We start from the raw sequence: 17,252 nt of genomic DNA on the forward strand, positions 1-17,252 counted from the left end.
TTGTAGCTTGACAACATTTGCCATTCTTGGGTATGCATGGAGAATAGTGTGGGCACTTGAAGTAATACTGGTGCATTTTGTCACCACTTATGATATCTGTTGAGAAGGAGAGAAGAACAAGCAATTCAACCAACTAAGTTTTTTAGAGAAATAAAGCAATGCTCATATAGCCATGAAAATAAAATAAAAAATTAAATTTTGAAATAAAAAGATTAACAATGCTCATAAATTTTTCATTTCATAGCTTCTACTGCTTGATCATGATTAGTATAGATGTTGCTAACTTATATATCTTACATAGTTAAACTTTGCATCAGAGCATATGCAATTCTATTTATGAAAGTCTGAGTAGAACTAAGAAAAAAATGAAGCATTGCTCAACATTTTCTCCCTAAAATGTTACAGTACACTGAAGATGAGACAAGAGTAAGTAATTCGACCAACAAAATTTCATAAAAAAACTAAAAATTAGTGCTTATGTAGCCAATAAAAAAATAATCAAAAGAAATTCTGCTTACACATTTGAATAATGCTCATGTATATTTCAATCAATTGCTTTTAGTGATTGATAAGAAAAGGAAAAAAATATCGCTAACTTTTTTATCACGTAAGTTTTAATTATGTAGCAAAACATATGCATTTCTATTTTTAAAAGTCTAAAAAAACTAAACAAAATAAGCATTGCCCAACATTCTCCCCAAAAAATATTACTCTATATTGAGAAGGAGACAAGATCAAGCAATGCAGCCAACAAAATTTCTCAGAGAAACTGTAAAGCAGTGCTAATATAGCTATGAAAAGAGAATAAATAAAAAAATTAAAATAAACAGATAAACAATACTCATATATATTTCATTTCGTTACTTTTAATGATTGATCAGAACATGTAAGGATGCTGCTAACTTATCTATTTTCAAACTTCAAATGTGTAGTAAAACATATGCAATTTCATTTATAAAAGTCTTAGAAAAACTACAGAAGGAAGCAGTGCTCAACATTCTCCCCCCAAAATGTTACTCTAGACTGAAGAAGAAACAATAACAAGCAAATCGATCAAGTAAAATCAATACATCCATATGTAATAGAGTCCACAAAGAATTCTTAAGGAAACAAATGTACAATGACATATATGCATTTTAGTCCATATCTTTTATTGGTTGATCGAGAAAGGGATAGATGATGCTAGCTTATATATCATGCAAAATTTAACTTTGCATCAAAATATATGCAATTCTATTTATAAAGGTAAAAAAGAAAACCTTTAAGAAACAGATGAACAATGCTAATATATATTTTATTTCATAGCTTCTATTGGTTGATCAAGATATGTATAGATGCTGCTAGCTTATCTCCCCAAACCAAAACTTTGCATGAAATGATATGTAATTCTATATGTAAAATTCTCACATATACTAAAATTTTGATTTCTTAAAGAAACAGATGAACAATGGCAACAAATATTTTACTCCATATCTTCTGCTGGTTGATCATGATAGGTATTGATGTTGTTAAATTGTATATCATGCAAACTTCAGCTTTGCTTCAATGCATATGCGATCTCATTTGTAAAACTATCTCATATACTAAAAAAGAGAAGCACTGTTCAACATTCTCCCCCAAAGTATTACTCAACTCTGCATAGAAGGCAAGTGGAAGCAAATCGATCAACTAACATCAGTGAAAGCATATGCAGAACAAGTCCACATAGAATTATTAAAGAAACAAATGTACAATTCACATATATTTTTCATTTCATAGCTTCTACTGCTTGATCAGAATTAGTATACATGCTACTAACCTATATATATTGCAAACTTCAACTTTGCATTAAAGTCTATGCAATGCGAGAAGAAAAAATGAATATGTGCTCAGAAATCTCCCCCCAAAATGTTCATCTACACATGCATGGGAAAAAGCAAGCTAATCGACTATTAAACATCAATGGATAAATATGTAGAACAAGAACACAAAAATTTTCACAAAAGAAACAAAGAGAAACGCAGAGATAAACAACAAATAAACTGCAAAAAAAAATCCATAAAGAAGAAAACTTCAATGAAGGTAGGTTGTAAATTGAAGACACTGACAATACTGTGAGGGAAGTGAAACTGGGTTTTAGCCCTAACGACACAGGTAACATAGGACGAGAGTGGTAAGGGGTATATGCGAGTATTGGGGAGTGATATTACCGAAAATTCGAAGGGGGCAGCGACGTCTTTGGCACCTCGCAACGGAGCTTCAGCCACATAACACCCTCCCTCTTTCGTTTCAACATTCGACCAAATGCTGCCCCCATCCGTGAAACGCTCGAATAAAAAAGGCTCCCAAAATCGACATCTCCGATTCCAAAGTGTAAACGTGTAAAAAATGAGTTCCCAAATGGGGCCTAAAAGACATCATAGATAATAATGGGGAGGTTGGTTTGATTAATTGTCAAACAAAGTCTCATTGGTGAAGCTCAACAAATCGCATGACCTATTACATTATATGAACAAGCTATTGAACCAATAATAAATATATTAAGGGATTTTAATATTAATCATGTTCACTAGGACTAATTAATGTTTTAGGATGAAAGATATCAACTGTAAGTCCAGCTAAGGTTAAACCTATCTGAAAAAAAAAGTTGATTTGGACTCAAGAATTGAATGATTAGTAGATTCCTTATATAGTCATTTCTATATCCAATAAGATCTTATAGCTATATAATAATAATGATAATAATAATAATAATTAGATATTAATTATTAACTAATGAAATTTAACATATTTAAACATTTAAACTGGCTATACATTTATGAAATAATTAATAATTTGTTTGCTTAAAAAATTAAATATATTAAATATAGGATGGTTTATTAATTTAATTATTATTTAAATTAGTTCATATTAAGTAATCTAATATGTTAATTAGACATTAATTTGATTCTTTATTATGACAATTAATAATTATTATTTTCTATTACTAGTAAAATGTTTTCTTATAATTATTTACTTGATTAGATGAATTAATTACTCATTATATTTTAATTAGTATTAATATGAAATTTGAGTGACTTTTTTGTGACCGTGCATTAACAAAATAGTTTATTTTTAATTTGTCTTACAAAAGTATTGAACAAATTAATGTGTCAAAGTAAATGATGATTAAGAAAAAAACATATATTTAATTAGAATATCTTATTATTATAATAACTAATTAATAGCTTCTTAGGATAACTAAATTTTATTTTCTTATTCAGTAGTTTAATTAAGAATGCCATTTAAAATCCTAAAATAATGTTAACAAAATTTATGTCAAAATTATCTTCATTAGTCTTCTAAGAAAAAAAGAAACTTAATATATTTTTTTTATGATAAAAAAATTAATCTATAATAAAATAATTAAAAAAATTAAAAAAAATTACATTTATCAAATGTCATTTGCTAAACTAGAGACAATGAAGTGCTTTATTTATTTATTTATTTATTTATTATCTTTTGGCTCTCTTAAAAAAAAAAAAAGTCAAAATCTTATTCTAAAATTTTATCATCCTCCAACCATTCTTCAAAGTAATTTGATTGATAAATGTTGTAAATTTAAATTTAATAAATTTTGAAAAAAAAAATCCTAAGAAATTCATATGATGAGTATTAAGTTTAAATAAATCTCGATATACTAATTGATCATTTATTTTATTATTTTGAAAAATTTATGTGTTCATTAAATTTTATTATTTCTATTTGGTCAAATTGATCTTTAGTTGGATAAATTAAATATAACTAATAAAATAAATATTCATTTTTATAACAAATTAAATCATAAATTAAGCTGATTAATTTAAATTAATGTATATACATCAATTTTATATACAAAATAATAATTAGAAGTTTATATCTCACTAAGTACGATCACAATCTATATCTAATGTATATGATTGAAAATAAATAATTAAAAATAATAATTTAATAAACTAATTAAATTATAATTATTGTAGGATAATTATTCAATTAATTATTAATTAAAAATTATACTTTAATTACACAAAAGTGTTTTCTAAATTTTACATTAATTTTTATGTATTTAAATATGTAAAATCTAAAATTTGATATTTGATTTAAAAATTTAATTCATGAAAATATGAATTTCATATTTAAGAATTCAGTAATATTAATATTTTTATTCGTAAATATGAAAGTTCCGGTGTCAGATTTGTAAATATAGACATGTCTGGATCTAATGAATGGGCGGACGGGAGGTCGCTGGGGGCAGGCATCGACGGGACAGGCGGCAAGTGTAGGGGAAGAGGAGTTCGTGACGGGAGTTTGCTAGGGCAAGAGACGCCGCTGATGTAAGTTTTATGATTTAGTAAATCCGTTCTTTAAGGTAAGCGGAGGAGAAACAGGATTTAGAATTGTGTAGGATTTATGTTTTCGATTTTTAACGTTTAGCAGGATCAGAGTTAAAATTTGCGCAAAATTATGGCCGTCTACAAGCAGGTTTTTAATTTGAAAGAAAACGTTTGAATGGCGTTGGGACAGTGTATGAGATTCTCTGGTTTGGTTGTGTTGCAAGGGGGTTAATTTTCATTTATCCTTTTTTTTTTTTAATTGCTTGAGAATTCATGAAGAGGAAATAATATTAGCCGGCGAAGTTCTGCATCCATTGCGTGTTCTCTTTTATGTTTCTACGGTTGTTTTATGGGGTGGCTGCGAAACATAGTATGCGATCAACTAATGATTTTAATGGATTGTATTAGCTTTTACTTTTTCAAGCAAGCTTGTGGAGGAACCAATCCAACTTTCAGGCAAATGTTTCAATTACTTACTTTTATTGCAGAACACCTAATGATACTTGTGCTATCTGTTAGTTGAGAGTTGTTGCTGTTTAATGGAAGTGAGAGAGCTGATGACTTGGGGGGTTATTTTGAGGCAACATTTTGATTGATTTTATGGTAGGAAAAGTCAGCAATAAAATAATGTCCGTTTGGGTGAAAACTTTTCGCTAATTTTCCAGATTGTCTCAAAAAAGTTTGCTTATGGGAAAGCATAATAGAAATAGTGGTTCAAGAAGTAGCTTTTAAAATTTTAAAAAAATAGAAAGGCATAGGTCAACCAAAATGAATCACTAATTTATAGTAGTATGAGATATTTGATGTGGGAATCAAGTAAATACATTTTCTTGGTTATTACTATTGATCTATCAATTTTTTATTAATAGAGGATATATGGAGGGACAATAATTATATAAAGGTAGAAGTTCCTTGTCATGTTTTAGGAAGATATTCATTCAAAATGATATTTTGTGGTTTCGAAAGCATTATGTATGCCCGCCCAATCAATTTTAATTTGTTCAAGTTAAAAAATAAAAATGTTCATTTTTATTGTGGGACAACTCATGATGTTTTTATTGATCTATGATGTGCCTATGCATATAGCCTTGAGTAGACCTCATGTGTGAGAGATTAGGTCAAGTGATATTGTCCCCATGTGTGAAGTCTGAGGCGAGAAATATAACTCTCGTCTATGTGTTTTTGTAAAATATGGAGGGAGTGATGATCAAGAATCTTTTGTTGATGCTACATTACCTTAATTATTTTCCGTTCTTTTGTATATCTGTTTCATTTCATCTAGAACAATCATTATAGTATTCTTTATTATTAACTCACTACTTGAAATTCAACATGAGATCTTATCATTCTCTGATGAATCGTCTGAAATTTCTTTGTTTCATTTCATTTCTTACAAAGTTTCACATTAGCAAGACAAAAAGCAATCACTCATAAACTTTGCTAGATTAACCTTTTTTCTTATCATTTTTTTTTGAAGTTGTTTAATAGGAAGAATAGGAAGATCATTATAACTATAGCCATTGGTAGGCTCACCAACAAATTGAATGATTTATTTGATATTATGGATTGTTGGTTACAAAGGGACCATTTCATTTGTGTCGGTTGTTTTGATTCTCTTCCTCATTTCGTCGAAGAATGTTCTATTTGCAATGACCTAACTGCAATAGCAATGCTTTCCCAATTGAGTATATACTCCTAAGTAATGAGTAGAGTGCATGAAAGAGTCAGATTATTTTTATGGTTTTCATATATTAATCTAGTTCATTTTTGTTTGGCCTATTAATTAAACATTGGTTGTCTTGTTGTTTTAGCCTGCCTTATTAAATATTGATATTAGGGATCTAAGAAAATACCCTTCTCAGTAGCTATTTTGTTGTTTATGAAACTCATATTTTGATGCAAAACAAGCATTATTTTATAAGACAAGGGATTACGTAAAAATTCTTGTCTGGTTGTTAGCTTCTATAAGAAGATAAATATTATGATAGGATCTTGGAATATAGGTATTCTCACTAGTAAATTAATGGAATTAGTTGATATTATGGTTCATAGGAAGATAAATATCTTATGTATTCAAGAAACTAAATTGGTTGAAGAAAAGGCTAAGGGAGATTGATAGCTTAGATTTTAAACTTTGGTATTCAGGTAGGAGTCACACTAGAAATGCTGTAGGTATAATTATAGTTAAGAGTTTGAATGGTAATGTTGTAAAAATTAATAGAATTGGAGATAAAATTATGGTCCTTAATATTTTCGTTGATACTAAGATTTTTAATGCTATAAATGCTTATGCTCCTTAAGTAGGTTTAGATATAGGTTCTAAAGAAAAATTATGTAATCACTTAGAAGATTTAACAAAAAAAAAATTTGTTGGAGGAGATTTAAATGTACATGTTGGTGGAGTGATAGAAGATTTTAGAAATATTCATAGTGGTTACGGTTTTGGAGTATTTAATAAAGAATGTAGAACCATATTAGTTCTTGTTTTAGCGTATGATTTTGTTATTCCTAATAGTTTTTTTAAAAAAAAGATGAGCTTATTATCACTTATAAGAATGGATCTAATAAAACACAAATTGATTATTTTATTTGAAAAGAATAGACCGTCGAGAATGTAAAGATTGTAAGGTCATTCCAAGTAAAAATTTAAATATTAAATATCAATTTTTAGTTTTGAATTTTAAGACGAGGGTTTTAAGATAAAGAATGCTAGGAACCATTTTTATAAAATTAGATAGGGGCACCTAAATGACAAATAAAATTATTTTTATGAGTAAACTTCAAGATTTCAAAATTTGAGATGTTCTTGAAGAAACAAATTTTATGTGGGATAAAATAACAAACATTATTGAATAAGTGACAAAAGATATACATGAAAAATTAAAAGAAAATTTTATATAAATAAAAAATATTGGTGGTGGAATAATAATCTGCAGGAAAAAATAAAATATAAGAAACTGTTGTAAAAATTGATTTAAATGTAAAAAACTCAGATAATTGGGAAAAATTTAAGGTGGCCTGTAACAATTTGTGAAGCTAAAAATTCAACTTTTAGTGATCTTTATAATAGATTAGATGTTAAAGAGAGTGAAAAATATATATATAAACTAACCAAATAAAGATGAAAAAATAAAGATTTAACTCAAATATATTAAAGTTGAAAATCAAAAAGAGTTTTTCTCATAAGAAGATATTATATATAAGTGGGTGAGTTCTGAAAATATGATCGACCTTAGTGATCTTAATATTGTTAATAATAAAAAAATATTTTTTACCGTCGCACTAGTAAAAACGAACTTGAGGAGGATTTAAAGAAAATCGAGAATGTAGGACCTAATAATATCCCAATTGAAGTGGGGGAAATATTAGGAGATTTGGGAGATTCTTGGCTTACTAAACTCTTTAATATTATTTTAAGAACTAAAAAGATGTTTAAGGACTGGAGGAAGGGCATTTTGGTTCCCATTTTTAAGATTAAAGGAGGTGCACAAGAGTGTGTAAATTATAGATGAATTAAATTGATGCGCCGTACTTTAAAATTATAGAAGAGGATAATTGAACATAGGTTAAAATGTGATACAAAGATTTCTCATAATCAGTTTGAATTTATGTCGGACAGGTCTAGTATGAAAGCTATACATTTATTGAGAGATTTGATGAAAAAGTACAGAGATAATAAGGAGGATCTACATATGGTTTTTATTGATTTAGAAAAAGCTTACGATAAGGTTCCAAGAGAGGTCTTTTAGATTGTTCTAGAGAAGAAAGGTGTTGATATGACTTATATTCAAGTCATTAAAGATATGTATACTATACCTGTTACTTGTGTTCAAATAGGAGGATTGACCAAGTATTTTCCTATTTCAGTTGGATTATATTAGGAATCAACTTTAAGCCCATATTCTTTTGCATTAGTTATGGTTGCTCTTACTAGACATTTACGGGAGGATGTACCTTGGTTTATGCTTTTTACTGATGATATCCTTCTTGTGAATAAGACTAGAGAAAGAGTTCAGGAAAAATTTGAATTATGGAGGTCTACATTGGAGTCTAAAGGCATTCGTTTGAATAGAACTAAAACTGAATACATGGAATGTAATTTTAGTTGTGGTAGCTCTAGTGATAGTGTTGTAACTCTGGGTGATCAAATCATTAAATGATGTAAATGTTTTAGATTTCTCGAGTCTATTGTTCAAAGTGATGGTGGTATAGATGAGAATATTATTAGTGGAATTCAAGCTAGTTGGTTAAAGTGGAGGAATGCATCGGGCCTATTGTGTGATAGAAAGAACCGCTTAAACTGAAAGGAAAATTTTGTAAGATGGTCGTGAGACCTGCAATGCTCTATGGCGCAGAATGTTGGCCTTTAAAAGAGAAGTATAAAACAAATGTAAGTGCTGTTGAGATGAGAATGCTTAAGTGGATGAGTAATTTGACACCTAGAGACAAAATGCGAAATGAATAATATCTGTGATAGGGTTGGTGTAGCTCCGGTGGAGGACAAGAGTAGAGAGAATCGTCTTAGATGGTTTGGTCACATTAAAAGCCGACCATCTGATGATTTAATTGGGAGAGTAGATGTTTTAGATTCGGTTGATGTTAAGCAAGACAGAGATAGACCTGAAAAGACTTGGGCATATTGTATAAAAAACGATCTTAATCTATTAAAATTTAATGAAAATATGAAACTCAATAGGCCGCAATGGAAAAAAAATGGTTCTTGTAGCCGATCCCACTTAGTCGGATAAAGGCTTGTTGTTGTTGTTGTTGTTGTTGTTGTTGTGGTTGTTAGCTTCCACATATCGTCAAATAAGCAAGGCCATGTAGGCATTTTGGAAGTGTATGATCCAATCTTAACTAATTTGAATACACTGACCTTACATGGATTTTCTATTCGTTGAGGTATGTATTTTGCATTAATAAAATGTAAAGGTTACATAAATAGGCATCTAAGCATATACAATGTGATATATATCATCCCTGAGCAAACTCAAAATAGATGAGTCACAATCTATAGGTTTCCAAACAAAAGAGTTAGGAAAAACAAATCTGATAGGAAAATGAGCTGCTATATTGTGATCCCTTGGTACAAAAAGAAAAATCATCGTTCTAAAAGAAGAAAGGAAAGCTAAATCGGATCCAGAGCTGTGCTGGTTGGTCCAAGTGCTCCACTTTATGCTCCGTTGAAGAAAATTGATGACATTTATGTCGTCTCTCTCAATGATAATGCTCTTTAGCTCATATATCTGTGGTTTAATGATTTTTTTGATGGGGGGATATGTGCACCAATGTGGAGGAGATAACAGCCTAGCATGCTGGTTGGTGCCCTTGTGCTTCTGGATGGGGTGAGCAGTTTCTATTCTCAATGTTTCAGGTACTTGGATTTGAATTTTCATCTATATAATTTAAGTGTATTAATTTCTTTTTTAAACATAAATTGAAGAAAAAATTGTGCCAAACTTTCTATAGATTTCTTTTTCTATTAATATTTTTTACTTCTGAAGTTGAATAATCATAGTGTGGTCTATAGCTTATGTTGTTATAGATGAATACACGATATCATTTCATTCTTGGCTTGAATTTTTAACTATTTGGTTCTTCTAGGATGATATAAAATGATTATGTTTGGATTTAATAAGGTGTGTTCCAGGATAACATAAAATGTTTTCTTGAGACATTTATGAGGAATCAATATAATCCCATGACTAATTTGATGAATGGAGTATGCAATTTTTGAGGGAGGAGCAGTACTGAAATGCACAATACCTTATAGGAAATACACTTTTTGATTAAGGTGACCTTAGTAGACAAGGCTTTTATTGACTCTTTGGGGTTTGGTTCAAGAATTATAATTAATTTTGAATAGTTTTTCTTGATTACTTGACTGCATTAGCAATGTTACTATTTAATGTTACCTGATAAGTCATATTATGGATTTACCTTTCATATAGCTTTTTGTTATTTGTTTATATGTTTTCTAACCAATGATGAAATGGGAAAAAAAATTCTTTGATGAATGTCAATATTTATGATTTTCCCGTACTTATTCTTGGCTGAGGATAAACTTGAAAGGAGAGATTTAAATGATTAGTTTTGTTTAACAATGAATTTTGAATTTATATTAGCATAATGATCATTCCATGTTATGCATAAACATGAAATATTGCAAGGTAAAGCTCCAAAATTTTGGTGCTCTTGTATCCCCCCCTTCCTATGCTATGGTACTAGACTATTGAGCACTATTTAGCATTCGTGTATTTTGTTCAATTATGTTGGTGATGATTTAGTTATGGCATTACAACTTTCATAAATGATTGGTACCTTGTAAAATGAACATTTTATGATGCCTTAGAATTAATGATAAATATCGTAGGTGATATTGAATTTTTTTGGTCATGTTGCATGCTATTTTTGTTTTTCTTTATCAACATTATGCTATGATACTTTTGTATATGACATGGAAATGAATCGTTATATTAAATTTGGAGTCTAAATTCCATTAATTAGTGTTTATTTTTTCAAAATTGGCTACTACCAACTCAGTATCCATTCTTATTTAATTTTTCAAGATGATAGCTGCCTATCTCAAGTTGAATTCAGACTTAAATTTTTAGCATGCTGGCTGCCTAATTCAAGTTTCATTCTTAATCATTCGCATCCATCATCTCTTAATCATTCGCATCCATCATTTCATATTGCAATTATAAAAGGAAAAGGAATTATGGAAATTTGAGAAAAATTGATCCTTTCCATTTTTATCTCTCGTGTGGGCCGGCCACCACCTCCAACTCTTTAGAGGGTTTTATTGGGATATCTTGGGAAACCTTTTATTTAGCTTATTCCCTTCCTGTTTATGTTTTTCTATTTTTTTTTCAATCATGCATGTTTTCATAACATTGCTTGTCACCATACCACATAACAATACTCTAACATGCATGAGGCCATAATTGTAGACCGTTAAATAATAATCATGATGGTTCACAAATTATTCACGATAATGGTGTACAAATCATTTGAAAATAACAATATTTTTTGCTATTTGATGTAGCCCACTTGGACTAATGGTTTAATGCTTTATCTTTAACCACAAGGTGCTGAGTTCAAAGCGTAGCACAATGGTGTATGGAACAACACATTACAATTTATTGATAAAAATTCACTAAAAACTCTGATTATTAATTAAATCATGCATTTCTTATAAGAAATTTTTGAAGGGGCAATAACACTAATGTTTGAGGTAGAAGAATGGTTTTTTGCCTCAAGAGGATTGTTTCTCTTAATTGCCTAGGCTCTCGAATCAATCTCTAGGAACTCTAAATCGCTCTCTCTATATCCTCGCTTTCTCTGTCCAAGAACTCCAAGAACTCCAAGAACTCCAAGAACTCTTTATGTTTTTCTATTTTTTATTCAGAATTATTTCCTTTCCTAATTTATGTGAAATATGTTTGGTAAGTTTCTAAATAAGGAGGGATTGATTTCTCTATATATATGTATTCTCTTTGTGAATAATGAATCAAAGTAATTCTATCCAAAACCTATTTTATTCATGGTATGAGGGCTATGAATCAAACCCTAGATCTTTTTTCAGCCACCGGAATCCTCCGTGTAGCTGCCTATCATTTGAGTAGTGCATATGGAATCGCAGGGGCAACAGAGTTGCTTCTTCCGTAATAAGTTTCTTAAATCTACTGCAGCAAAACTACCTTCATAGGGATCTTAATATCGACCTTAGGGATCTTAATATCGTTAATAATAATAAAATGTTTCATTTTTACCATTGCATTAGTAAAAAAGTTAGAGGGGGCTTTAAAGAAAACCAATGGTGGAAAGTCTGTAGGACCTGATGATATCCCAATTAAAGTGTGAAAATTTTAGGAGATTTGGGAGTTTCTTCGCTTACTAAACTCTTTAATATTATTTTAAAAACTAAAATGATGCCTTAGAGTAGAGGAAGAGTATTTTGGTCCCTATTTATAAGAATAAAGGGGATGCACAAGAGTTTGCAAATTATAGAGGAATTAAGTTGATGTTTCATACTTTAAAATTATGTGAGAGAGGGTAATTGAACATAGGTTAAAACATATTACAAAAATTTTTCATAATTATTTTGGATTTATGCCGGACAGGTCTACTATGGAAGCTATACATTTATTGAGAGGTTTGATGGAGAAATTAAGAGATGGAGGATCTACATTTGATTTTTATTGATTTTGAAAAAACTTTCGGTAAGGTTCCAAGAGATATTCTTTGGAGAGTTATTGAGAAGAAAAGTGTTGATATTACTTATATTCAAGTCATTAAAGATGTGTATACTAGAGTGGTACTTGTTTTTGAACTGAAGGGTACTTGTGTTCGAACTGAAGGAGGTTTGACCAAATATTTTCCTATTTCTGTTGGATTACATCAGGGATCGATTTTAAGTCAATATCTTTTTGTTTTAGTTATGGATGGTCTTACTGGACATTTATAGAAGGATGTAACATGGTGTATGCTATGATATCCTTCTCGTGGATGAGACGAGAGAAAAAGCCTAGAAAAAACTTGAATTATGGAGGTTTACATTGGAGTCTAAAGGCTTTCATTTGAGTAGAACTAAAACTGAATACATGGAATGTAATTTTAGTAGTAGTCAAGTGACAAAAGTGTAACTTTGGGTGATCTAATTATTAAAAGGTGTGAACGATTTAGATATCTCGGGTATGATGTTTAAAGCGATAGTGATATAGATGGGTATGTTAATAGTAGAATTCAATTTGGTTGGTTGAAGTTGAGGAATGCTTCGAGCCTTTTGTGTGATAGAAAATTGCCGCTTAGACTGCAAGTAAAATTTTATAAGATGGTGGTAAGGTCTACAATGCTCTATGGCGCTAATGTTAGCCTTTAAAAGAGAAGCATAATACTAAGTGAACTATTGCCGAGATGAGACTGATTAGGTGGATGAATGGTTTTACCTTTACCAAAATGAGAAATGAGTATATCCATGATAGGGTTGGTGTAGCTCCAATGACGGACAAAATTAGAGAGAGTCGTCTTAGATGGTTTGATCACATTAAATGTCGACCATCTAATGATCCGATTACGATAGTAGATGTTTTAGTTTCAACTTATGTTAAGAAAGGCACATGTAGACCTTGGATGACTTGGGCTTATTGTATAAAAAATGATCTTAATTTATTAGAACTAAATGAAAATATGACACTAAATAGGACGCAATGGAGAAAAAGAATTCATGTAGCTGACCCCACGTGGTGGGATTAAGGCTTTTTTGTTGTTGTTGTTGTTGTATGATTATATAGAAATTGTGCTAGTTAAAATTGTTATTGCTAGCTATTTAGTGGACGAGTTAGATTTATAATTGGCTATTCATCTATATGGCAATGAGTAAATTTTGAATTGAGGGCAATTTCCCTTAGTTTTTCTGATAAGAAGCCCTAGTTGACTAATGAACACTCAGGGTAAATTGACAAATTTCTTTTGGTGATTTTGTGTCCTAGAGGGTATTCAACAACTTAGTGTTGATGATCACATTAAAGCCAACTCTTGTAGGCCTTTTTCGAGACTCAACTTTTGAAAATGTTAAGGTTTTTGGAGACTTTAGATGATGTTTGGACCGATTTTCAATGAACAACTTCGTGAATCTGCTGTGTGTGCATGTGTTGACTTCTGGTAAAGCGTGGGGGCATGCATGGTGATTTTAACATCCGTTTTGTATGGATTTGAGATTATAACACTAAAATGTTGAGATGGTCATGTGACAAAATTTGTACAAAAAATTGAAAAATGATTATATTAGACAGGCAACGAAGATGGCATTTTTTGAAGATATGAGCTAAAAATAGTCTTTTGATGGTTTGGCCATATTCAATGAAGAATAGGCGATGCACCAATAAGGGTAGATAAATTCAATGCTAAATGATTAAAAAAAATGGCTCATACCAAAGTGAACTTGGATGTATGTTCTACAAAACTTGTTTATCTGTGTGGTGCGTTCAATAAATACAAATGAATAATAAGGAATATATAAAGCTAACCCAAAAAGTTGGGATAATCCTAATGATGATAATGATTGCCACCAACCTTAGCATAATTTCTGCAATGTAATGGCATTTTTGTATTATCATTATTAGTACTCTCTATTGTATTGTACGGCTTTTAACTTTTCTAAATTTTATTATGCATCGAGTCTCTTGTCATGCATCTCCCACAATATGTCTCCTTCAGATCTTGCAAGTATCAGAAATTTATCATGGTGAAATCCCGATAACTTAATGACAACATTGATTCTAGCATCTATAAGTTAAATTTTAGTGCTTATATATTCTTTTCTTCTTCTCAAATGTTATACAGTTCAAATCTTTTCAGCTCATGCTAAATGTAGCATTTTTCTTCTTTTAGGCAGAAATGTCAGCATACGAGAATGTAGTTGTTGGGAAGTTAAAGCTGAAAGGAAAAGCTTTGGACGTTAAGTCTGGTGGAGTAAAGAAGAAAAAGAAGCATAGCCATCACTATAACAATGAGTCTCATATTGGAGGCAAGGAGTATCCATCAGGTGATTCAATTCCTTTCTATTTTGTATTGCCTCGATTCAGTTCTGTAACTCCTATCTTCTTCTTCTGGCAACATTTACAATATCTGCAATATAATGGTTTTCTTGTATTATTATTATTACTATTCTCTACTGCATTATTTTTATAATTATTTTAAAACGTTCAGGTTTATATTAGTTAATAGATTGCTTATATTGTGATGCAAATGTAGGGATTAAACATCATACATCATCATCCTCTTGCTAAACATCGCATTGGCGAGAGTATGAATTACAGCCGTTTTGACAGCTGAAGTAATTTGGAAATTTTTCGTTTTCCTTTTTTTAATTGAATGTTAAGCAAAAAAATTGTAATGATATGACATCAAAGCTTTCACCCTTTAGGAGTGCAAAATCCTCAATCACTAAAACAACCAGGCGTAGGGCTGTCAATTTGGCTCATTGTTTGCGAACAGCTTGTATTCAGCTCGTGTTAGGCTTAACGAATGAGCCGAACACGAACAAATTTTTAAGCCCAAAATGTGAACGAGCCGAACACAAACAAAAGTTTGTTCGCTAGTGTTCTGCTTGAATTGGCTCGAAAATAAATAAATAAATAAATATATTATATATATACATAATAAATATTCATAAACTTATATATTATAATTATAATTAATCATTTTTTTATACAAACAGCTTTTTTTAGAAAAATTATTATTTTAATTTTATTTATAAAATTAATTATTATAATAATTTTCTTTTCTAACGAGTCAATTTTGAGCCGAACGCGAACACACTGTTCACGAGCCATTTCAAACATGAGCCAATTTCGAATGAGCTGAACACGAGCCAAGCCTGAGCTCGTTTAGAACCCTAACCAGGCTGCCATCTTGTTCTCTGTATCCATTATTTGAATTGTAATCTTGAACCAAGCTCATTTATGAGGGTCTCCGTCTGTTTTTTTCGGCGTGCAGGAGGAAGTTCTGGACAGTCCACAGAGACACCAGACGAAGTGATCGAAGCAAACAAAATTGGCGAAGAAAGTACGCCGCAGGTATATGACGATCATCTCACACCCGCAGAGAGGCGCTACATCGAACAGAGAGGAAAGATTGACCAGCATCTCATGGCTAAAACTGCAAATAAGTCTCACCGTGATAGAATCCAAGGGTTCAACCAATACCTGGCAAATCTGAGTGAGCATTATGATATTCCCAAAGTCGGCCCTGGATAGATAGATTACCCCTTCAAAAGATTGGAAGCAATGTAAATTTTTGCTTAGCCAAAGGTTTGTGTGGAAAACTATCTTCCTCTGCTTAAATGTAACACTTGCTAGATTAGTTTCTCATGATTAGCACTGGTTTGTATGGTCTTCGCTATATTTTAAGATTGTAAGACGTTTTGTATTATTTGAATGTTAAGGATCTGTTGTGGACATTTGTTTGTAACTGTGGGTTTTAGCTTAAGGGATTTTAGATGCTGTTAATGAGTATTTAATTAGATGTTTTTTTTATTATTTAGTTATCTTTATTTATACAATTACATTCTCTCTAAGGTGTATAGAGCGGACAAATTTTTTCGTACTTCTTCCGTAGAGCTTGGTATGGATGACTGTCCCGATACCCCGGCGAAAAAAAAAAACACGCTGGTATATCTCATCCGTCATCCGTATGTAGCTTGCGTACGGACGACATACGCCAAATTTTCTCTATAAAGTGTCACCTTTTGACAGATAATCATTGCCTATTTGCTTAGGAGTGTTTGGGATCACTTTTTATTTTTATTTTTAGTTCAATTTTTGTTTTTTGTTTTGTTTTTTTCTATTTTAATATGAAACTAGAACATGTTTGGTACGCTATGATTTTTCTATTTTAATATGCATTTTTCTATTTTAATATGCATTTTTCTGTGTGTTTAGAAGTTAAAAAAATGATATCTTTTTTTAAATGTTTAAACAAAAAAGATAAGGGACATTTACTTAAAAACCACCCATTTCATATGTAGTTACATATCTAACATCTAAATTCACTTTTTACATAACATGCTAATCTTTTTTATCACATAAAAAATACAATCATTTCAACTTTTAAAAAGTGAAATATGCATTTTCATGTGAGGTGGTAGGTAGAGTTGTAAAGTAGCCGAGCGAGCTTAGGCATAGATCATTTTCAACTTGTTCAAAATTAATTCGGTTTGAAATTAGCTTGTGTTTGAAAATGCTAGTGAACATAGTGTGCGTGTTCGGTTTGATTTGCATATTCTTGTACATGTTCAGCTTGAAATTGACTCATTTAAATCAATTAGAAAATTAGATGTATCGTGTTAGATTCGAGCCAACACCACTCCTATGCAATAATAAATGGTGCAAAATCATATGACAATATAAGTTGTGA

At 30.6% G+C, this 17,252-nt stretch overlaps 1 protein-coding gene across 2 annotated transcripts; it reads left to right on the forward strand.

Annotated features, from left to right (window-relative positions):
* Positions 1–4,224: 4,224 nt before the first annotated feature.
* LOC110018370 (protein FAM32A-like) lies at positions 4,225–16,339 on the forward strand. Of its 2 annotated transcripts, none has more exons than XM_020715660.1 (3): positions 4,225–4,331; positions 14,727–14,880; positions 15,834–16,339. In XM_020715660.1, exons 2-3 carry the CDS (start codon positions 14,733–14,735, stop codon positions 16,091–16,093), a joined length of 408 nt encoding a protein of 135 aa, XP_020571319.1. In that variant the 5' UTR covers positions 4,225–4,331; positions 14,727–14,732; the 3' UTR covers positions 16,094–16,339. The 2 variants fall into 2 exon arrangements, with proteins under 2 accessions (XP_020571319.1, XP_020571320.1); XM_020715661.1 differs by having other exon boundaries at positions 14,731–14,880.
* Positions 16,340–17,252: the final 913 nt, after the last annotated feature.

This window comes from Phalaenopsis equestris, unplaced genomic scaffold (assembly GCF_001263595.1).
Source record: "Phalaenopsis equestris unplaced genomic scaffold, ASM126359v1 Scaffold000016, whole genome shotgun sequence".
NCBI lineage: Eukaryota > Viridiplantae > Streptophyta > Magnoliopsida > Asparagales > Orchidaceae > Phalaenopsis > Phalaenopsis equestris.